The sequence below is a fragment of the Sorex fumeus genome, unplaced genomic scaffold, assembly GCF_029834395.1.
Source record: "Sorex fumeus unplaced genomic scaffold, SorFum_2.1 ptg000033l, whole genome shotgun sequence".
NCBI lineage: Eukaryota > Metazoa > Chordata > Mammalia > Eulipotyphla > Soricidae > Sorex > Sorex fumeus.
Genome location: NW_026606090.1, coordinates 17,989,544 through 18,014,251, shown reverse-complemented (window position 1 = coordinate 18,014,251; position 24,708 = coordinate 17,989,544). Strand labels below are relative to the sequence as shown.

Below are 24,708 nucleotides of genomic sequence, written 5' to 3'. Positions count from 1 at the left end.
GTGTTACAGCCTTCCCGTCTGCTTCTCCAAATGCAAGCAAACTTTCTCCTACTTTACCCCCAGAATAAATTGTCAAAAACCAGAGTTGTATTCTCCACTCCAAACTGAAGAAAGACAATCCCAGCTCACTGTTAGCTGCATCACTTCCTGTAGGAAATATGGCTATGGCGGAGGAACCATGCCTGACCAGAAGCCCCTCTCCAAGCCCCCGTGTCTCCAGGAAGAACCTGGGCAGTACAGTGGATCCTCTGCTAGGCCAAGGATCCCCCCCCCACCTCCACCCAATCAAATCACATAGCTGCAGCTCAAGACTCCACACCTTCTCAATTCAGAAAACTTCCTGAGCTACACTGGGATACACCTTCTTCTGATCAGTGTCTTGGGGTGAGGCCAGACTAGGAGAGACAGCGTGTGTCCCCAGTACCCCCTAAAGGTATACAGCAATAAGAAAATGGGCACCCTGACCTCATGGCACAAGATAAGACCTGGAGATGCAGAAATTTAGGAACAACCATCTGTGGTCTGTCAGAGCCTTAAATCAGAGCTACTTGGGGTGTAGCCCCCAGAATTTCATGCGGAGGACACCATGGAAGACACAGGAGCTCCTCCACTGGTGCTGGCACTTGCAAACTGCATCATCTGGGGGGTCAGATGGAGGCCCAGAGTGTGCCTCTGGGCACAAACAGCTTCCTCCTACCCAGCAATGCCCTCGGGCCATCAGGAAGGGGGAGGGGGTGGGCAGGCTGGGGATGAGAGCAGAGAGTGTGGGTGCCCGGCTAGGTTTGCCTGCTCTCCATTCTGTGTAATCACTCAAAACAAGGAAATCTGCCAGAAGACACATTAAGTCTGAAAGAAAAGAAGGCTCCAGGCAAAGAGCTGTCAGTCAAAGAGAAAAATCTACAGCACCTATTGGTTCCACTCCCTTTCCAGTGAAGGGCAGCTTCACGCTCACCCTCCCTTCCCCTCCACACACAGTTACACAACTGTGAAGGGGGGAAAAAAAGGACTTTTTTTAAATCTCCAGGAAAACTGATACCCAGGAATGGGGGTAGGACCAGATGGTCGGGCGCAGAGGAAGGAAAGGGCAGGAGAGGGAGGCCAAGCAGGGGTTCCCCTCACCCCAGGTCTGCCGGGCCTCCTTTCTGCTAGTCAGAGGACCGAGTCCCAAGAGTGAGAACCACCACGATGCACCAAGCCATCTGGTCTGTGTCTCAAGGAAACACAACTTGAAGTTCTGCTTTGTACACTCAGGAGTTGACCCATCCTGCACTAAAAAGGAGGTGTCTACCTGGGAGGTTGGGACTGAACAGAAACACATGTCTAAGGGGGATCCATGTTACTGGGGCATCTAATGAGCTGGGCTCCCACTTAATCCCTCCAATTTCCTCAAGATAATCATGTATCATTCTTGTTTAGAAGGCAGGTGCCCCCACTGACACAGGCACTTCCCAGGGGAGCAACAACAGGAAAGCAAAGAACTTTTCTAGAAAGTTCTATAAGCCACTGAGTCATGAAATCTGCAGTTGTAAAAAGATCTTCATGCTTTCTAGGCCTCCCAGGTACAGCAGACACCCGGCTCTCCTGTGGTAGGAAGCCCATTACCTTGTGAACAGGGTTTTATGTCATAATAGTGCTAGGTTCTGCCAAAGCACCACAGGCAATGTCTTTCCTTTATCAGTGAGATGGCTTCATATCTCTTTGACACCTTTGGCCTTAAGAGGCCAACTGCAAAGAAGATTGTGTATCTGAGGGAGGCCAAGGAATGGGAAGTGCTATTCTGCTGGAAAGAGAGAGGCGGCCATGATGAGCCCTGGATCATGGGGGTGATGATTCATCAGTTCCTCTCTGGCACTGGGGAGCTCTCTAACACAGCACATCAGCCACAGGCACTGAGTCCCCATCTTCTACATGGCCCTCAGGCAGAGAAGAGCAGATAAGACTTGCTCCCTCAGCACCCATTGGTCCATGCCTGAAGGCCATCCTCTGAAGTCCTGGAGGAAGAGGTTAGTACTACGCATGGCAGCTTGAGAAGACTATGGCAGCAACTACGGCACAGACACGCTTACCAGGTAGACGGACAAAGGCCACAGTACCACAACCACAGCTCCAACTAGCCTGACACAGACACACATGCACAAACCTCCACGTACCCACCAAACAAGCCCTCTTCCACGGTTCTCATTGCAACTGTTTCCCCTTTGCCCTCTGCCTTCAGAAAGTCCCCAATATCGGACCTGACCCAATCCCTTGGGCCTGACTTTCAAATGTTTCTGGGCTGGTTCCTGAAGGATTTCTTCATTTGCTGCCCGCCTGGGCCAGCAAGGTCTCGAAAGAAGTCAGGGCAGTTTATAACCACTCCTAGTAACAATTGCTCTTGGTAATAAGCAGCTCTACAGTGACCCAAGTACGAATGGATTACAGGCTCTGGCTCCTGCTCTCCTCTCCAGAACAAAGGTTTCCGGGGAGGAGGCGGTAGCTGCCTACAGCAAATGGCCCCTTTCTTGGCCGCCACAGAGGCCTTCGGGCCTTGAAGGCAGTCTTCTCCGGGTGCCTTCAAGTGGCCCAGTGCTGGCCCAGGCACGCCAGCACTGCCTTGAGCCCTCTCTGAAGGGACATGATTTAAGAGCTACCTCCTCCCCTTTCCACACTCACCCTCAACCACAAACTGTTCTCTCCGAACCATTGCACTTCGATGCCTAAAGTTCTATTCTTAGTCTGTTTGTACTATGAATTCGAAAGCACCTTTTCTTTGAAGTCTTCTCCTTGTCTCTTTCTCCATTCCCCCTATCCAGGCCTTTTGTATGATGTTAGTATCACTTAAAAACAGGCTCCTGATTGCTAACAAGACCAATTCCCATTACTTAGCATGGAATTTAAGAACTATTTTTTAAAATCTCATTTCTGGAAACTCACCACCATTCATACACACATTATGACCTAACCAATGCTCCCCATGTTATAGATAACGAATGCCCTGCCTTCCATTTTGATCTCTGATTAGAGTACTCTTCCCTTCCCTACTTTTTCAGCCTAATAATCTCCTGCCAATTTCAGCACAAGGTATATTCTCCCTGATCCCTCCCAGGAAGAAATAGGGGAGAGTCTATGATCTGATGATCCCCAGTTCTCTCAAATTACACACATTTCAGCATTTGGTGATATGGTATTTATCTGCTTTCTCCACTTTATCTCTTTAGAGAGTGAACCCTCTGAGAGCAGAACCCATATACCATCACCTCTCATGGCCATTCTACTATACATAAACAAGGCTGAGCTTTACATTATATATCTTCAATTTAGACCACACGGAATATACTCTCAATTGAGATCATCAATACACTCCTCACAGCAGAAACTATGACACATAGTCATGCACAAGATACTCAGTGTCAGGCCTAAGAAGGTGCTCAGTGTCAGGCCTAAGAGTTGAATGAAGGAACTTTGGAAGATCAGGACAGATGGGTTTGTGGCCTCACGCTAGCCCTGGGAAGGGTGAGGTGTCTGGATGTGGGACCTATGGCCAAGCCCCTACTACTCTCCAGAGCTTCCAGCCAGGCCTAACTTCCAGCTGGGTATGATCAATGTTTACATAACCACCTATTAAGCATGGTACAGAATGCGTAAGGCACACACACACAGAAGCACAGGGTGTAGGGGATAACCACATTTCCAAGTAAGGCACACATTCATGAGACCAGGATGCAGGCACACATGCACAGGGTATGTGCTTACAGAATATAAAGCAATTGTGCGTAAGTACAGAATGTATGGCACACACGCATGGGGTATGTACCTTACAGGATATAAGGCATACGTATATGAGTACAGAATGTATGGCACACACGCATAGGCACAGGATGAAGGGGACAAACATCGATTGTGCTGTGCTTGTTCATGCCTCTATATAATGTCAGCCTAACCTGAGCAAGCAAGCAAAGCTTGTCAGACCTACCTGCAACTCCTCGCTTCCTCAAACTGCCCAACCCTTGAGCCTTGGGACCTGGCAGTGTACCACCCCACACTCTCCTCTTATGACTCCATTCTCAGAAATGTCGTGCCCCCCTTCGCCCCCACCTCCAAAACTCACAAGTTCCTATTGAAAACATGATGAAGAAGATGGTCTTGTCTCATGACGGTGCTCTGTTTAGGATTTCTTACTCAGTATCCAACTAAACATAAAAGAATCCAGCAGAGCCTACTGGAAATCTCCCATTTGCAATGAAGTGCACAAGGTAAGAGATCTTCTAGCCCACAAGATTTTACCTTCCTTGGGGCTGGAGTAATAGCACAGCGGGTAGAGTGTTTGCCTTGCACTCAGTCGACCTAGGTTCAATTCCCACCATCCCATATGGTCCCCTGAGCACCGCCGGGAGTAATTCCTGAGTGCATGAACCAGGAGTAACTCCTGTGCATCGCTGGGTGTGACCCAAAAAAGCAAAAAAAAAAAATAGATTTTACCTTCCTTGCCAAGAGCTACACTTGGGACTTAGGACACCTGGGGGAATCTTTTGTCTAAAATTACGCCCTCTGCCAAGGGGAAAAAGATGCATATTTCATTCTACGTAACTAAATCTCAGATATTTATTCTAAAGTTTACATTTGCAGGGCCACAATTCAGTAGTAATCAGAGTATGGTCTGCCAGATTCAACCTATGAAAGAGTGTATATCTTCTGATGAAAGATTCTCCACACATGCATACATTCATGTAAGACACCATTCCTAAATGAATATGTGTTCTGGGCAAAGCAGCCATAACTGAGAAGCTAGTGATGTGAGGCACTGGGCACCTCGCAGGTACCTCACAGGCACCTCACAGGCATTGAGCACCTTGCAGGCACCCTTTGTTCCTCCACATCTCAGAGGCCACAGTTCCTCCATTAGCCTGCACCCTCTGCAGAGGAGGCTGCAAGAAACAGACGCTGAGATGCCTCCAAGAACAGCTGGCTGTCCCTTTCTCAGCACCTGTCCTCCTGTACTGTGCCCAGCCTGGGTAGTGACCTTGTCAAAAGATGGCCAGGGGCCACACGAAAGAGGTAGCCTGGAAAACATCTGCTCACTCCAATGGCTCCATATGGCACAGGCTCCTGCTACAGGGACCCCCAATTCTCCAAGGGGGGCTTACAGATCTTCCTTAGATGTCAGTTCAGCCTTTGCCTTTGCCAGGGTGGCCCTAATACTAGTTACTGAGGTAATCATTACAAATAGCCAAGCTATGTTTACAAATGGCTACAGTAAGCCATTTATTTGCCTGAATTAAGTTACATCCTTTGACCTTTTTGCTTTCTCTTGGCAGAAATCTCATCTTCTTGAGGAATCTTCCCAGAAGCTCCCAGCCCTCTTCAGACCTGAGGGAGTGCCACAGAACTATGCTCTGAGACACCTGCACTGCTGTTGCCTGCAGACAGAGAGCACCACCGAGGCTCATCTCCACAACACAGGGGACACTTAGAGGACAGAATAGGGTCCACGCACGCCACTATAGAAGGAACACAAGCTTTTCAGTCACAAACATAGAAGATGAGACAAAGGCTTTGGGGGCAGGCAGCATGACACCCACCTGGCCGACTGCGTGGTGACACCCCATGGATATCATCCCAGAGGGTTTAAAGAGTTTTTCTAGGGCCCTGTTTCAGGATCTGTTGCCACAGACACTGCGTCAGGTATTTCCTTCCTCAGTAAAGCCAAAAACCAAGCAGAAAGCACCTGTGGGGAAGACAGCTGTGTGGACTAATTTTCAAAAAGTGTACAAACAGAAGAGAGCATCTAAGGGGTCCAGGAGGAAGTCTCCTGCAGAGAGCCCTGGGTACAAGCAACAGTTATAAACCAGAAGCCAGAAAACTCCTCCTAATCCTATCTGCATGAGTGAAAACTAGAAGCCAATATATTATATTATCTCTTTACTACTCACAACCATCCTTTTGAGATTTGTAAATGATTTCTCTTCATTATTGTCCTAAAGAAAATTTTCCTTTAGTCCCCTAAATGTCTTTAAACCAGTAAGCATTTCCCCCTGCATAGCAATCTCTTAAAGCTCTCACTCAGCCAGGCTGCACATTCTGGCAGACTAGCACAACTTACTCTTTAAGAAACAACCATAAAGGGCCTGAGGGACAGTACAGGGCTGACAGCACCTGCTCTACACACAGCTGACCCTGCTTAAACCTCTACTACCACTACTCCCAAGGAACTGAAACATGCCCCCAAATAAAGCTCCAGAATAGGACCCGGAGCATGGCTCAGCAGTAGAGCCTATGTCTTACATTTGTGAGAGCTGGGTTCTACTCCTGCACCATCCAAAAAAAAGACATAATGGTTGGTTTTGAGATAGTACAGGATGAGGAGCCTGCCCTGCACTAGCTGGCCAGGGTTCAAGCCTCAGTACCAATACAGTGCCCTGAGTACCAATAGGAGTCATTCCTCAGCACAGAGCCAGGAAAAGGCCCTTAGCACAGCCAACACTCCCCCAGTGACACTCCCATGAGCAAGGATGCCAGTCCTTGGATGCCGAAACTTTCCTCCAACAGATACAACAGCAACCTGTTCCCCTGGGTCCCCCTGAGCAGCATCAGGGTCAGGATGCTGGAACCCCAGAGAGACCTTCATTCAGTAGCACAGGGAGCAGAACAAGCCTAATGCCTGCAGTGGCCCCTCCAGAAAAGTCTCTCTAAGCATCTACGCAACACTGTTCTTGGAATGCTCTCAAAGATGACTCCATCTCCTTCCCTTCCCTTCACTATGCTTCTTTCATCTACGCCTTTGCTCACTTCAGCATGCCCTGGGCACTCCTCCCCGAAGCATTCACAGAGCTGCTTTTATTTCAAATGGCTTGTTCCTCGTCATCAGTGAGCAGTGCTCTCTGCTGGGGCAGCATCTGCCATACCTGTATCACTCAAACTCAAGCTCAGCTGAATTCACAGGGAGGTTCCACCCACCACTACAAGGCCTGGCTCTAGCACCCTGTCATTCGACACAACTGGTCCCCTGCCAAATTGGTCCAGCAAATGTCTATTTTCCAAGAAACCTAAGCTGGTTGCTTCTGGTTGACTTCCCTTGTAAGACATCACAGGCTGTTTGTGCGATGCCCAGGGATGCCATCCTGAGGCTTTCCCCCTCTGAACCAGGAAGCCCGAGGTGCCAGCACTAAGTGGCACTCAAGCCAGGGCTTCTGCACATGGGTCCCAAGAGTCCTTGCTGCTAGGAGGAGTGCCAGGTCCCTCTGGGCATGACAGGAGTGACAGTGCTAGTGCCCAGCTGGGCCATTTCCACAGCAAAGCTGTAGCTCAAATAAATATTTATTGTATGTGTCTGGCTTTCACACGGAATTTGCAACCTGCCAGTTACCACTGTTTACCTTGGTAGAAACTCACGAGAAACCTTCGTCTGAACAGGCCCAGAGTTTATTTTACTGCCAGATAAACAACTTTCTTTGATAAATCATCCATGTGACAGTGTTCCTGAAAGACTAAACAAAGATTTCAAGCGCAATCTATAGGCTTTTGAGAACCATTCCAAAGCTAATGCATGTTTAATTGGCTGCTCTAAGCAGGCTGGGGCAGGGCAAGGGTCTGACATCTCTTTGGCCATTTGTTCTCTTAAAAAAAAAATGTACATGTTGGAGCCCTTATCTCATTTCTGTAAATCAGATGAAATTTACCAATATTTAAATGCTCATTTGCTTCTGAATGTAGCCTATTTATTTGGTTAAAGAGAATGCATGTCACAAGCATTGCAAGGCCAATGTTGGGGAAAAAGGAAAATGGAAATTGCTTGTGGATACAATGTAAGAGTATAACACACAAGGAATCTCAAATCTCTCTTAGACAGAACCTGATAATTATGAGAAAAAAACTCCTATTAGGAATAAGATTTCTAAAAATCACAAAACACACAAAAGAAAAACTTCAGTGGTACATTCTGATGTGGAAATTTAATCACACATCTAAGATGTGTTTTATGGAATCATAATTGCCTTCTGCCTTCAAATGTTACATGCTACTATTTTTTAAAATTTATTGAACCACCATGAATAACCAAGTTACAAGTAATTCTTGACTGAGTTTCAGGCCTACAATATTCCAATGTCAATCCCTTCACCAGTGTCCCCTTCCCTTAACCAGTGTCCCCAGTTGCCCTCCCACACTCTGCTCTTCCTCAGAATTTAAGATGAAATCATCACTTACCTAAAGCCTGGCTCTCCTAACTAAAGTATAGAGGGTTGGCTTGGATTTGGTTTAGTCTGATCTGGCTCCGTTTTCACTTCAGTTTCATCTGTTGTTTTTCAAAAAACTGTAACATTTTGAGTCTTCATAAAGCCTTAAATATTTTTCTAATGGGCTTTAAAAAATTAATTTATCAATTTAATCTTCCACTAACTAGACAATTAACCAGGGCATTCCACTCTTTCCCTATATTTTTTTTGCCCAAATAATTTGCGCAAATTTTTGCTTGTGTTATCAGGGCTATAATTCTCTTACCTAGACTAATTTCTATTCAGAAACAATTTTTTACAATAAAAGGAAATAGAATTACAATAAATTGAATAGCCACCATTTTCTAGGAACTATACACATTTGACTAATTCAAGTCACATAGTAACAAGGAAAAAAAACCCACATTCTGCAAATGAGGAAATAAGCTTCGAGAGGTGAAGAGACCTTCTCATGGTCACTCAACTTAAGACTACTGGGATTTGATCCAAGTCTACCTGGTCTGAAGTCAATGTGCTTTCTATCTTACCACACCTCCTGTCTCTTCACAAAGAAGCCAATGATTTCCAAGAGACTTCCCTGTGCTCAGCAGAGACCTCTGCCATTTTCTATCTCACAGACTGAACGCCGAGAGAACCTGCTGTGCCATTCTCATGGAGCCTCCTCGACCGTTCCTGGCAAGATGAGAATGTGATGGGCGTGAGAGAACATGAAGGAAGAAGGGTATGGAATCCAGACTGGCTACCCAGGTAAGAGTTGGTGGGAATAAACACTGTTAAAGGTGCCAGGTGGAGTGGCCTTGGGCAATCAAATGACTAACTCCTTTACCTGCATCATATTTTTCTGTGTGTAAAATGAGAGTCTTAGACTGGCTAAATTTTGAGGTCCCATCCAGCTCACTAAATCATTTGAGTGGCAGAGGTAAAGAAGTAAGCAGTACCGCTTACAAGGAACTGGGCTGCTCAAAAGTAGAGAGAGTAAGATGGAAATTGTCTGCCATAGAGGCAGGGAGAGGAGTGGGGTGTCGGGGGAGGGATACTGGGGACACTGGTGGTGGAAAATGTACACTGGTGTAGGGATGGGTGTTCAATCATTGTATGACTAAAGCTCAAACATGAAAGCTTTATAAGTAAAAAACAAAAAGAAATGGGCTGCTGATGTGGGCTATAAATAGTTCTTATCCAAATCATCCCCTATCCTATTTTTTCTGCAGCCACCCTCTGAAAAGTTTTGAAGAACAAAGGTGAATGTGTCAGTGAATCCATCTCCTTGCTTCACTTCACCACAGTATCTATATTTATGTTATGTGATAAGGCCATCATGCTAAGTGAAACAAGACAGACACATTAAATGGGATTTTGCCATATACTCAGGAGCCAGAATAGTCAGATTCATAGAGACAGGAAACAGAAGGAAGGCGTAATGAATGGCTATCTTTATCATCTAGGCTTTTGAATTTCAGTTTGAGATGATGATAAATAATGATGGATGACAGTGATGGTGGCACAGCAATGTGAATATACTTAATGCCAATAACCACATATTTCAAAGTGATAAGAACAGTAAACTCTATCGCATCTATTTTAACAAAATAATGGAAAAAAATAAAAGGCAAGGAAAGTTAGACCATGGGGCAGGATGACTCAGAACCAGAGAATCACAGAACTCCCAGCTGGAGAGGAATCAGTTAACCAATTCACACAGATGAGTGACTGACCATTGAAGGATGAACCTCATCAGAGCTGCACTTAACTACAGAGAGGGAAAAAGTAGGCGTGAGCCACTCACATCCCACCTACACCCGTCCTTAAAAAAGGAAAGGGAAATTGTTCAAAGGGCTGGAGCACGTGCTTTGCCTGTTTAAGACCCTGGTTCAATCCCCCAGCATTGCATGGGCCCCTGATCACTACCAGGCAGGAAGTTTTGAAGAAAAGAAGGAAATGATAATAAAAGGTCATCAAGGTTTTAGAGATTCAGTTCGAGACAATGTTTAATTACTATGGATGATAGTGAGTACCAGGTAGGAAGTAGTTTCCCAAGCAGAAGAGTGATCCAAAAACAAAAAAGAAGAAAAGCAACCAATCCCACAAGGTACAGAGGCAGAAAATAATAAATATATTGTCATGTATATTTTACACATATTTGAATGACAGACAAGATCAGGGAGAATCTGAGATGCATATCACTTCTTTGAAGTAAGGTCTTGTCTGCCATAGATCACGGTGCTACTTCAATCCCTGAATAATGCACCCAAATGCATGGGTAGTGTCCAGGACTATGTTCTTGACACCTGTTTCATTAGATCTTGACTGAAACCAACACTGAGTATTAATTGCCATTTCATAGAGAAAAATGAGGCCTGGAAGGCTAATAGATTTGCCCTGTGTTGCAGGCCATGTGTATTGCAGTGGAAGGAGGCCTGCCCTCTGTGCCAGGGGATGCCATGCTCTATTCATCATCCAGGGAGATTGGGCATTTGTATCCTGTGCCCTCCTTCAATAGACACTCATAGTTTAAGGTGCCAGAGCAAAATGTTTCTCCCAAATAGAAATGTCCCTTGTCTCCATTTCTTCCTGCCACACTTACAACCATGAACAGATCAGAGATGACACTATGGTGCACCATGCTCACCAGAGGGAAACATTGGTTCTCTTCCCAGCTTCTCCTTGACCTGACTTCAGAGTACAGTGTCCCCCACATAATCTCAGCCCACACTGACCCAGGCCTGTGTCCTCAGGGCAGGCCCCCAGGTCAGGACCTGCTCAGGACTCTCCAGTCAGAGATGTGGGTAAGCAAGTTATTGACATCACAACTCACCCAGCCAATTTCAAGGCTTCAAAGGCTGGTGCTGGTTGGGCCATGGCCTCTGACTATATACTTCCTGCCAGCCCCTTGCCTGGGAAGGCTGGAAATGTATGGAGGGAGAGGGGGGCCGCAAACTATAACTGCACTTCCAGCACACACACTTGTGGCACTGACCCTATTTTACTACACATGAGTTGCCATAACAACTCCTTCCAAGTATTACAGATTTGTGGATGATATGTGTTTCAGAGATCTTCAGTGACAATAAAAAAACGGTTGTTTTCTGCCTGCCAACTTCACCCCAGGGTACCAGCTCCTTCTTCCATGTCTATTTAATTTTACTGACTAAAGAAGACTTCTGGATGTTAGGGTTTGGGGGATTTATTTGTTTATTTTGTTTTATTTGACATATACATATATATTCAGTCATCCAAAGCAGTACATGAGTCCTCCTTGAGCTGGAAAAACAAGTTACACATATTCAACTGAAAGGCGTTTTCTACTCCTTTTATTAAAAAAGGAAGTCCAATTTCCCTGTCTCTGCCATTCTGCATCATTCATAGACTCATAAAACAAACTTTTCTCTTATGCCTACCACTATACTTGGAACTACTGAAGTATAAACAGACCTGAATCTGTTCATTCTAAGAAACAGTTACCTTTTAATTTTACCTGAAAACATGTGCTCATTGTCAATAGTACAAAATAGAGTGTGTATATCACAATAAAGGTCCATTTTACATTTGGTGAGCCTGGGGTAAGACACAGAGCCTGCTTCCAAGCAACTGCTGCGAATGTGGTGGAAGGAACATCACTGGTTCAGTCTCTCTGGAAAGCAGTATAAACTCTTCTCAAAACACTGAGAACTGAGTTTCATATAATCTAGCAATTCCACTTCTTGGCATCTACTCCAAGGACCCAAAAAAAGAAAAACTATTTCAAAATTACATCTATGCTCCTATGTTCATTGTATACATTATTCACAACAGCCAAGATCAGAAAACAATCAAAATGCCCAAGAAAAGATGACTGGATAAAGAAGTTGTGGTATGTGGATCAGAGAAATAATACAGTAGGCTGCTCACCATATACGCAGCCAACCTAGTTTTATCTCAACACTATATATGGTTCTTCAAGTCCTGCCAGGAATGATCCCTGAGCACATAGCCAAAAGTAAGCCCTGAGCACAGCTGAGTGTGACCCAAACACTTCCACTCAAAAAAATATTGTGATATATACACACACAATGGAAAATTACTCAACTATAAGAAAAGATAAATCATACAATTTGTCACTACATGGAAGGAGTATAACTCATGCTGAGTTCGGTCAGAAAAATAGGGACACATACAAAATAATTACTCTCACATGTAAAATATTGGGGGAAAAAAAACAAGAAGGGAATAACAAATGGCCAGAGTGGAAAGAATTGAGCAGTGGTCTATAGAACTGAGCTTCCCAAGGGAAAGGAGGCTGTGATGAATCAGAAGGGACTCTGGGACAGTAGAGAAAGGAAGCAGACACTCTGATGGTGTGTGCAGTGTTAGAACATTGTACGCCTGGAACTCTATAATTAACAACATTTTAAATCAATAAAAGTGAAAAACTGGAGAAGTTATCCCAAGAGGAAAGACTGAAGCATCTCTGCAGAAGTAGATCATCATGCATACTCTACCAGAAAAGCTGAAGGATTCACAGATGTTAGAAAAGGAAGCCAGGGGAGTGTGCAACATGAGGTCCCGACCTCACAGTGGTTGTGATTCAGATCCTCACATCTCTGGGATAAATTAGTGGGGGTAAGGACGCCTGTGGGCACTAGGTTGATGGCAGCAAGATTATTAGTGTGACTGCCTGCAAATGTTACACTGGCCTGTTTCAGAGAAAAGAGCATCAGCCTGTTGAGGGCAGTAACAGCAGCCCAGGGGGTTCGGACTGAAGTCCAGCAGCACAGGCCAGTGGCCATGTTGAATTTGGAGACTCTGCACCCTCTATCTATTTGACTTCCCAAGTCCTGAGGCTTGTTTCAGGCTGGTTCTGCTGCGTTCCTGACCATCAGCACACAGGTATCTCCACTGTTGAAGCTCACAGTACCGAGCAGGGGTCAGGGGCCGAGCTGATCTGCCAATTAAAATGCACCCAGGGGAAGGCGGCACTGGGGAGAGCAGGTCGAGTGCCCTGAAGCAGCAGAGTCCAGCAGTGTCCAAGCAGGAAGGGGAGCTCGCAGCCTGACACATAATAAATGCACCCCTGTTCCTGGCTCTCACAGAGAAATTGCTCACAGTCTGAGGCCTCCCAGTGGCATTAGGGCCACGATGCAGTTTGATCCCCAGAGTGAAGAGTGAAATATTGGTTTTTCCCTCTCTTTCACATAAGCTTGCATTGTGGATTTCTTTGTTTCCTAACTGAATCCCATCAGTGTGGCTGACTGCCTCTCTTACTAGAAATGAACTTAGATCGGAAACAATCTTCTCAACGGGGCTGTTTCCCCCGGGGAGCTGAGAACAGAGCTAAGCATAACCCTGCACAGAAAGAGGGGGGAAATCCTATTTATTGTCTCAGATGAATATTACAAGCAAAATAACAAAAGACACTCTCCGGAGGTGACCTAAGGACAGCAGTGGAGGGTCATGGACACTTTGGGGAGCAGGGGGAGGAATAGAGTAACTTTGTATACCAATACTATAAAAATAAATAATAAATAAATAATAAATAATAAACTTAAAAACTATTGTAATCACATTATTCAAACTATAATAATTTTTTTTGTTTTTGTTTTGGGGCCACACCCAGAGGTTCTTAGGCTTTACTCCTGGGTTTTCATTCAGGGATCTCTGCAGGTGGACTCAGGGATAATAGGCACTGGGGATCAAATCCTGGTCAGCCGTGTGCAAGGCTAGTGCCCTACCTGTTATACTATCGCTCTGGTCCAATACAATAGAGCATTTTTTAAATCTGGCAATACCTGTGCCAAGGACATAACACTTTTATAGCAAAGCCTAGTGACTCTTCATCTGTTAATGAGAAAGGCAGCACACCAGAACAACAGAACTCCAAGTGGGAAAGTCAGAGGCCTTATTTATAACGTGGACTTGACAAGATATACTCCAGAGTCCAACACTCAAAAATTCTAAGGGGAAAAAAACCTCTCAGAACTGAAAGAGCACAGTCTCAAATACCTGATCACTCAAATTTGTCAAGATCTAACTAGCTCTTAAAATAAGATTGAATGCACCTTCTGTAAGCAGTAACTTACAGAAGTGTGACGTGCTAACTCACGAGGTTCCTAGACACTAGGGAAAGGACACTCATGTCCTAGAGAGTTATCTGGCCCTATATCATCAAGTCAATCTTTCGCATTCAAGTTCTTTCCCCAGATTGTCTCTTCAGTCTGTGTTTTCAAAAATGCTTTTAATTAGCTGCCACTAGCCCCTAGCTACCAGAATCTTGGTGTGCATCCAAAATTGGGAAGTATTAGGAATTAAGATTGATGAGTTTCAGACAAAACTCTGAGCATAAGGACATGAATTTTCTTCTCAGATCTCCTTGACACTAACTTTGGCCCTGAGTTCCCATAGTCTCTTCTACTGCTAGTGATAGAAATAACTCCAAGATTCTCTATGATGACTAAGTAGTGCTTGGTCAGGATTTTAAGAACTGAAATATTAAACTCTACTTCAAATAAGTATTTTATATAGTGCCTAATATTTCTCCATACCCAGTTAATATTGAATGAACATATACTACAAATATATACATATATGTATACATATATAATTATATATACATATATGTGTGTAAACATATATATAATTCAAAGCTTGATTAATTGGTTACATTGACTTTGAATTCCATACTAGGAAGGTTCCACCTACTACTTACCTCCACGAATTCTGTTCCAAGGTTTTCTATCATCTTTCCTAGGGTGCTAAACCTGGCAGAAGTCATCTAAGCAGAGAGTATCAGCTGATATACTGCCTTTCAGAGCTCAATAAATACCTTGGGATTCTTAAAATGTCAGGGGACCAATTTCTACACTACAAGTGAGCAGGATTATTTATTATATCTGAAATGGATCAATGAAATCTAAAGGTGACCTTTTAGTTTCCCTCATGAGGGATCCTTCATGAACATAACTACCTCTGGGCAGGTTCTTCCTGCCTTAGTCACATGATAAAAGTCTTCTGAGGCAGGTACACTGGTAAAGAGTGTGGTATTGGAATCATGTGCACAAGAAACCATTATTAATAGTACTGTGAACCACAGAATTTCAGTTTAAAAATTTTTAGGGAAGGCTTCTTGTTCATGAGATATTTTCTCTGCCTTTTTTCTTTTATGTTCAACTTAACCTTCAGGAAGAAATTTCATCAAGCAAAGCTTGTATCTATGGCAGCCTGAGGTGGGCTATGCACCACAGCCTTCCAGATGGAGGTGCATCCTGGTGTTTGCTATTGTATAGAACAAAAATATTAACCTCAAGAGACAAAATACCCTGCCATTTAAAGAAAAGGTTGTCAGACTTTACATGCATCAGGCAGGTACCCCAAATTACTTTAAGTTCATTGAAATGGCAGCAAGGAACAAAAGGGTATGACAAATACCAGCAGCAAAATGCAATGCAGAGCCAATTTTTCTAGAATACCCATGGGCCTCCAGTGAGCACAACAAAACCTGACAGAAAAATAATGCATGGATAAAACATCAGGAAGCTCTCTGGCTAAGGATTTGATTTCACCAAATCTTATCTTTGGTCACAATTGCAAATACCCTGAGACAATATCTATCAAATTCACAATTCTCTTCAACTTTTGGGTGCATGCACATACATGTGGGGCTTCTTCAGACACAGTATCTGCCAGATCAAGGCAGTTCCAAGCATTTTCTTATCATTTGTTAATAAACACAAGGTGCACATAACTCTGAAAAATCATAGACTCATGTCACCTACAACTGTGCTTTTCCTGGGCTTGGGAACACTGTGCGGAATCATAAGCAACAGACTATCCCCTGCCAGGCTGGACCTACATAGTAGGGACTTGCCTGGCCACTTCTCCACTGTCACAGAAATGTAAGGCAGACATGAGCGCATCCTTCCAAAGGGTGCGCTTCAGGTTTTCTCTTGGATTCCTCCTCCCTGGAAGGCACACTACAGTCAACCACTTCAGAGGCTGCAGAGATGGGAGAAGGCCAGCGTGAAGAGAAGGCAAGCCTTGGAAGCAGCCACGGAGAGCTTTTCTCCTTTCCACCTGCCCCCAACCACTCCCTCCTCCCCTAAAGACCCCACATACAGTAAGGCAGAAGCCAAGTTGACTTTAGTCAAGACCGGCCAGTTTCCCACGCTCTCTCTATGCTGCTCGCTGCCTGAGAATAGCAGCCATTTCAGGAAGGGGGGGGGGGGGGAGAGAGAGAGAGAGAGAGAGAGAGAGAGAGAGAGAGAGAGAGAGAAGCAAGCTCAAAAAATGATGTTTCAACATGTTTGTTTACCAGAAACACAGACCAGGAGGAGACAGATCCCAGGCACTCTCTTACCAAACTCGCTAGCACAGAGGTGCTCGATTATGGCTTCGGATTTCAGCTCGTTGTCACAGGGGGGACACACAGTTGTACCTAGACAGGGAGAGAGAGAAATGGGAGTCATGAGTCACAGAGAGCAGAGCACAAGAAGCAACTACCCCACGTGGAAGATTCAGTCCAGGGACCAGTCTGAAGAGTTTTTTAGAATTTCTTAAAGGCAGCCCAGGACATAGAGAACCCAAGATAGACCTAGGTCCACAAACAGAACAGAATGACTTGAGAAACTGAGAGCAAACTAAATTATTAGGTCACAGTACACTCAACCAAAACTATTTGGGGTTGGGTTGAGTAGGTTTTCTGTTATTAGGGGGAAAACACATCTATCTCAGTATTGCTTTCCTATTCTTGAGTTCCTTTCCTTTAAATACCCCCTCTGATTCTTGCTGCTTTCCCATTCTCAAATTCACAGTAAGACAATCCATCAGTATGTTCAGTTTTCTAGGAGCCAAGAAAGAAACTCAGCCAAACTCACAAGCGCCAACTATAGGGCCCAGAACAGCCGCCACTAAAGTCTGCAACCAGAGTACCTACACACATGGGGCCTGAAAGAGGCATGCACAGGAGCTGCCACATGCCAGGATAGTGCATGACAGGAGGAGGAAAGTGTGCATGTATGCATGCGTGCGTGCGTGCATGTGTGGGGAGAGGCCATTTCAGGAAGGGGGGGGGGGGGGGACATAGCTAAGTCCAAAGAGAGAGGAGGCTTTTGAGACCAAGGCCACAGGATCCTCTTCTAAATAAATTACTGCTATTGTGGAGAGATCTCTGAAAGGTAAGAACCTTTTGTGAAGGGCAGAAGAGAAGGGGTATAATGGAACCCTTGTCAGGATAAAGGGTTTTATCCTATTCATTACATGTACCACCATCATCACCACCACCACCATCTGCGAGCAAACAAATTGGAGTTCCATCTAAGATCCACATGGAGAAACATTCAGTCTAGAAATAGGACCTTAGCCCTAAGGGAATTCCATGCCTGGACACTGGACACAGAACTGTAGGCCAAGTCAGTCAGGAGCAGGGGTACACAGGACACACACACTGAGGAACAATAGTGTTTTGGGTGACCTCTGCTCAGGCGTGTCTCTGTATTTTCACGTCCCTCCACCCCAGGCTTTGGCAGTGGCATCTCCTTCCCCACTGGGTTCTGCGGCGCAGATTGAAATGGGCAAAGTCTCCCTCTAAGAGTGATAAGGCAGAAGGTGCACTCCTTCCCAACCTATCCTGCCCCTGACACAACTGATGCAGAACTGCCAATCTGGCTAGAAATAGTGACAAGGTAATGCCCAGCTACTGCACCCTTCTCCAAGACATGGCTGGGCAGAAACCACACAACTTCATCTTTATGGACAGTTTCATCTCCAAGTAGTACTCTGGCCCCAACCCCAAACACCATCCAGATTTTCAGTGTAGCAAAAACCATAGCCACATCCCAAGCAAAAGGCTGTGTGTCTGTTTTTTGGTTTAGGAGTTGCAATTTTTCTCTAAACACAGTATTAGAGTTTGGTTCTGCATGTGTGTTACTGACAAAAAAAAGTAAAACATACCCAAATTTTACACTGTAGTTTTTGTTTCCATGGGGAGTGGGGGGGCAAGGAAAGGAAAGCCCTAATATGGGAATGTATACACAATAGGAAATTACCTATACTTGGAAAGTGATTTGTGTTTAGGGGTTGTCTTGGTTTAGGTTTTGGGGGAAAAAAGTAATGAAAGTGGAAGTCATGTTGCTGCAAGGTCCTAGAAATACAACCTTAACCAAATAAATGACAAAGCCCTCAGCTCAGAAATCAGTGTCCTGGGGTCTCCATCTCCTTTACACATGCGCATGCTCTCCTCGGCTAACTCTGAGTTACCCGAGTCCAACTGGCACCAAGGCCCTGGAGCCCACAGGCATTTCCTAGCTCCATCAGTTACATTTGCCTTCATGTCTCGCAGGCACTCACTAGGGTGAGCTCCGTCCTCCCAGCGAGCTTTCCCCATGTCAGGTTTCCTGTAGCCAACTCTGGAGCAGTTGATCCAGAGAAGGGAGGAATGTGTAATGCAATATTAATCTGGGCCCCTCTGGGGGCGTCCTTGGGGCCCTGAGGCTGCCTCAAGCAGGAAAAATTCAACCGTCATCCATTTGAGACTAAAAGTAAATAGCTATTTTCAGAAGTACTTAAAGTTTAAAGCAAAGGAACCCAAACCTAAGATTTTGTGTTTCATTAAGATTTAAGCACAGTATGAAGACAAAGTCCAAGAATGAAATCAGCATGAAGCAGACCTTTATAAATGAATGTGCCGGGGCTAGAGATGGTACAAAGAAGGGGTAGGGCACCTGCCTTGCATTGCTTCTGACCCCTTCACTCCCTGGCACCACATATGGGCCCTTGAATGAGGAACAACGTCTGAGCACAGGCCAAAATCTCTCTTCCAAAAAAATTAATACAGACATACAAACACGAGTGCTTTCACACACAAGCATACACATTCACACACACAGTCAAGAATACTCACACAAATAAACAAGCACATATACACGGACACAGAAGCACAAAAGCATATGCCCGCACACGTACAGCCTCACATATACACACATATTATGCACAAACACACAAACCCGATAAATGCAAGTACTCATGTACACAAGCACACACATTGCCCTGACCAGTTCCCATATTGGAAGAAGGGGCCCAGGAGAGGGAGAAGGAAGGCACCTGCCTCTGAAATCTGCAACTACAAGAACCAAGCAACAGTACGTACCACATCCTGAAAAACAAGAAAACAGACTCAGAGTATATGGAGGTTCATCACCCGGGTCAGTAAGATGTGGCCAGGAGAAGACCCAGTTTCTCAGCCTGGAGTGTGTACATCTAAACTAACTGGAGTACACAGAAAGAACTTCACAAAAAAAGAACAATTGCTGCTCCCTAACAGACACAAATGCCTGAGGAGAAGATTAGTTTGGACTAATTCTTCCTGGTAAAATTTGCCTTTAATAACATATGACTACCCAACACTCTTAAATCATGCACGCTCATGTATGCAAACGGAAATCAACTCACAGCATGCAGAGATATATTACTCTGGAAATTTGGTTTTCACTTGAGGATTAATTAGTCCATGCACTGTTTTCATCTAACAGTAGCAAATCTTATTCAAGAGACAGAAGCCATAAAGTTATGAGAAACAGTAGTTTTGTCTATCTCAATAAAACCCTACACATTTATACAAAGTGTACACGTACACATATGCGCGCGCACGCGCGCGCGCACACACACACACACACACATACACACACAGCCCTCTCGCATCATGTTTATGGCAATCAGCCAGACAACTTCAGGAGGTATGAGGGGCTCACAGACATCAGGGGACAAACCAGCATACCCTCTTACTAGAGACAAAGATGGAGCACCAGTTTAAGACCTACACCTCACACCTGACTGGCCCCTTCCAGCTTTGCTCTGTTCAGCAGACGGTCTCGGGAGATGACCACATGAGCTCTCTTTGGAGAGAGGGAAGGTCTGAGAGGGAAAGTATAAAGGATCGGGCTAAGGCAGGAACAGACAAGTAAACATCAGTCAAGGAGTAAAAGAGTTTGAAAAGATAGCTCCTCACATAGTGTTCCCAAAGATCCCCCTCTTCTGCACGTTGATGGAGTGTCCCTGAGAGACATCACTGGGAACTCCCAGGCAGAGGTGGCCCCAGCCTCCAGGGAAGGGCTCACTAATCTCCCACAGTCAGCTGAGGAAGGGGAGAAGGAATATCCTAATGGCTGCAGGCGATGATCCCTCCTAGAACACAACCTGCTTTGTCTGCTCTAGGTAATTGCTTAGCTCTGGCTCTCAAAGAACTGCTTTTCCCAAAGGTTAACCCTGTACAGACACATGCCCAGGAAACAGCAGAGGCGCCAGTCCTCTGCCACCTAGTCAGCGCCTATGCCACCCAACACTGATCTCTATGAACTGGTCTCCACCCAGTCTAAAAGAATCAAGAGCCTTTCAGATGCGGATGCCTCTTCCCCCACAGGTACCCCACCCAGTCAGGCATTTCTCTTTCAGGAATCACTTTGAGAAAAGCTAAGTCCGAGGGACAATGATGATGGGCCATGGGCACTTACTGGTTGGATGCAGTAACTTCGCGTACAACAACACCATAAACTGTAACAGTTATAGCCATATTACCTAAATTATAATTTTAAAGATTTTGTTGTTGTTGTTTTGGGCCACACCTGGTGGTACTTAGGGGTTATTCCTGGCAGTGTTCTGGCAACCATATGTGGTGCCAGGAATTGAACTGGAGTTGGCTGCAAGAAAGACAAGTGACTTAACCCCTATACTGCATGTCTCAGTCCATTAAAAGAAAAATTTTAAGATAAGAAAAGCTAAGTCCATAAGCACTTGGAACCCTCCCCCCACCCCCAAATGCCTTCCTCAAAGAGGTCTAAGGTCAGGTTTTAAAGTACTGGGTACTAAACTTCCCTGAGTAAGACTGTACAGCCAGATTATCTCCACATCTTTGAGCCTCAACTCTGCTATATCAAAAATTCTGAGCTGAAGATGATATTTAAAAAGTCAGTCACTCTGTTGGGTCTTTTAGGCTAGGAGGGGGGGTGGAGAGAGGAGGAAAAGGAGGGAGCTAATTTTCTTCGTGTTTTTTTTTTGTTTTGTTTTGTTTTACTTAGAATTTTCCCCCTCCATTTCCTTAAAGGAGAAGAGTTCTGAAGGAAATCTTAAACTGGTTAGGAAAGTCTCCGAATTGGAGAGCCTCACTCCCTAAGGAGAGATGAACAATGCACTAATTACACTCTTATCTTTCTAATTACCTGAGGATTTGTGCAAATGAGAAGCGCAGAGGGGAGGCAAGAATGGGAGATAAGACTTTCCTTCCCCCCACCTCCAAGCCCGCCAAAGCTACAACCCACCCGAACGCGTGGACAAACCGAAACCCGTGTTTCTAAACTTCTCTGCCAGTTCTGCTTTAGTCCCCGAGAAGCTTGTTTGGAAGGGGTTTTGTTTGTTTTCCATCCTCATCAAAACGATGGAAATAAACAAAGATGCTCCTTAGCCTTTCCTCGGCCTTTCTCCAAGCTTTGGGGTTTGGTCCCGTGCGTGCCCCCGCACCCCCACGCCACGACTCGGGACATCCTGTCTCAAGTGCTAAAGGAAACTCCGGAGGCGGCAAGAGCTCGCGCCCCTTTCCTCAGCGTTTAACACTTTGCTTCAGGTGCGGGAAATAGACTAAACACCCATCCCCCTAACTGGGGTCGGGGGGCGGCGGGAGGGGCGCAGGGAGCGGGCACCTGGGGGCGAGAGAGTCGGAGCCGGCACCTAGGGGCGAGGGAGTGGGGAGCGGGTACCTGGGCGGGAGGGGATGGGGAGCGGGCACCTGGAGGGCGGCAAGAGATGGGGAGCGGGCACCTGGGCGGGAGGGGATGGGTACCTGGGGCTGGGAGGGGTTGGGGACTTGTAGGCGACGGAGTGGGGAGCGGGCACTTGGGGGCGAGGGAGTGAGGAGCGGGTACTTGGGGGCGAGGGAGTGAGGAGCGGGCACCTGGGCGGGAGGGGACGGGGAGCGGGCACCTGGACGGGAGGGGATGGGGAGCGGGCACGGAGTGGGGTGGATAGGGAGCGGGCACGGGGCGAGAGGATAGGGAGCGGGCACCGGGGGTGTGGCGGCAGTGGATGGGAGCTGGCACGCGGCGAGTGGACAGAGAGCGGGCCCAGGGGCGAGGCGCTGGCGACGCCAAGGACCCAGCCGAAGGCGCGCATGGGGTCCGCGCTCCGGGGCCGTGGGGCTCACCTTGGGGCCTGGAGACCTCGGTGGCGTTGGGCGGGGTCATGGCGATGCAGACGTCGCCCTCGGGAAACTTGTCGCACTTGAGCATCTCGGGCCAGTAGAAGCCGAAGAACTGCATGACGGGCTCGCAGGAGTCGCGCACGGCCTCGCAGAGCCAGCGGCACGGGTAGATGGGCCGGTCCAGGCAGACGGGCGCGAAGAGAGCGCACAGGAAGACCTGCGTGCCCATGTGGCAGTTCTTGTTGAGCAGGGGTACCCAGCTGCTGGCCTGCTGCTTCACCTCGGCCATGGTCTCGTGCTCCAGCAGGTTGGGCAGCACCATCCTCCGGTAGCCCACGGTGTGGCACAGCCGCAGGTCGGCCGGGATGTCCACGCACTGCGGCGGCTTGCTGTAGAAGCGGCCGCTCGGGTACGCGCCTACGTCCGACTGGAAGCTCACGTAGTCGTACTCGCTGGCCGAGCCCGCGGCCAGCAGCCCGGCGGCCAGCGCCAGCAGCACGCTGCCCATGCTGCGGCCACGCACGGCCGGCTCTCCGCGGCCAACTTCGAGGAACGTCCCGGGACAAAAGGCGCCGGCGCGGCACTGCCCCGCGCTGCCCCGCGCTACCCGGCGCTGCCCGGCCCGGCCCTGCTGCCCGCCCGCGTGCGGCCGCGCTCGCGCCTGCCCCTGGGGCGCCCTGGGCAGCGGCGGCCGGAGGGCGCGAGGAGCGCGGGGCTGCAGGCTGAGGCGCGCGGCGGGCACCGACTCCGGGGCGGGACCCGAGTGCCCGGCGCTCGCGGGCAAAGCCTCTCCCCGCGCAGCCAATGGGCGCCCGGCGCCCGCGGGCCGCTCTCCTGCAGCCAATCGCCGCGCTCGCCACGGGGCCCGCTCCTGGGGCTGAGCACAGGTCACACCCCTTCCAAAACAAAACCCGATAAACAAATACAGAAGGGGGCCACTGTGGGAGAGGCGAGGGGAGAGGGGCGCGGGCCGGGCGCAGGGGCGAGAGGGAAGGCTGGACTTTGTCATTCGCTCGGACACACAGCCGCAGAGAACTCGGGGTGGTACTTGCAGACCCCTGACATCCTGAAGATTCTTTTTCCAGTCTGCACTTTTCCTTAATTTCAAGGAGCGACCCAGCGGACCAGCCGCTCGTCTCCTTCGTTTTGTTCCAAAGAGGAAGGGCCATGCCTCAGCACTAAGGAGTTCAAGAGGGCGAGAGAGACCAAAGTCTGCATCTAAATGCCCGGGCGGTGGTCTTGGCGCAGCAAAAGCAAGGAAAGTGCCTTTGGAACTGCGCTGCTTTTAAAAGGTGGCACCTTTCCGACTAAATGGTGTCGCGCCAACAAGAGCAGACAGTAGGCAAACGTGGCACAGTATGGCAGAAAACTTGCAAAGAAAGGTGTTACCCTTGGTCCAACCGGAGGAAAATCCCTAGTCAACCACCAGCCCCACAGCAAGTCTGTGTGTGCAGGCATATACACACTGACATGTTTGTGGTGTAGAAAGCCAAAACATTAAAAACACATGTGCACTTATCAGTGTGGCTTGTGTAAATATCAAGCCCATCACTCAGGCACACATGCTACATTCAGAGCTGGCTCGGAAACTCCAAGTCAAAACCAAGGGCTCCCATTGTGCAGAAAGCAAGAGGAGCCCATTCCCAGAAATAGCTTTGTCTCCCACCCCCTCCCAAGGAAAGAAGTCTCCCTGCCATCCTCCACCTCAGAGTTTCCAGAAATTCTTTGTTTCAAACATCTCCCTGTGAATGAGGGTCAAGCTCCAGAGAGCGGAGAGTGTGACCATGATGGATGCCAGGGACGGGAGACTACAGCAGCACTTCATAAAATTTGCTGACTCTCCAAGCTTCGTGTGTCCTGGACTGGGGGTGGAAGGGGAGGAGGGGGCCGAAATCCCCTATCCTGGCAGTGTGTAGCTCACTGTGTGGCAAAAGGGCCACAGGACTTGGAGCACAAGGTCAACAGCAGAGGAGACCCTGCATCGCTGCATCGTGGGGCCAACTTATTTGTGAAGTGCTGGGGATGCTTGCTTTGGCCTCTGTAGGCCTCATTTCTGAATGGACAGAGTCCAAGTAAAACTACTAAAGTTTGTGAAGAAGCAAAACTATTTTTCTTAAAGCACTCATGCCCATGCCAAAAAAAAAAAAAATGTGAATCTGCAGTGTGTGCAGTAAGCATCTGCAGATGGTCACCTTCTCTGTCATTTCTAGGCTAATGACAAATGCACCCAAGCAAGAGACACAGAATGGGGAGAAAGAGCTCCAAAGATAAAGGAAGGCTTTGGATGACAAAGGGTTAATCCCCAAACAATGGGGAATGCAAGGCCCTAGAAGCTGGGAAGAC

At 47.1% G+C, this 24,708-nt stretch overlaps 1 protein-coding gene across 1 annotated transcript in view; it reads right to left on the bottom strand.

The window, feature by feature from the left end:
* The window catches only part of SFRP1 (secreted frizzled related protein 1), a 47,787-nt gene extending 24,413 nt beyond the window's left edge, over positions 1-23,374 (bottom strand). The window contains exons 1-2 of the mRNA XM_056116655.1: positions 22,369-23,374; positions 16,540-16,617 (exon numbers count right to left, since the gene is read on the bottom strand). Of these exons, the coding sequence (XP_055972630.1) occupies positions 16,540-16,617; positions 22,369-23,374 (1,084 nt within the window). The remainder of the gene's footprint in view (positions 1-16,539; positions 16,618-22,368) is intronic.
* Between the last annotated feature and the right edge of the window lie 1,334 nt (positions 23,375-24,708).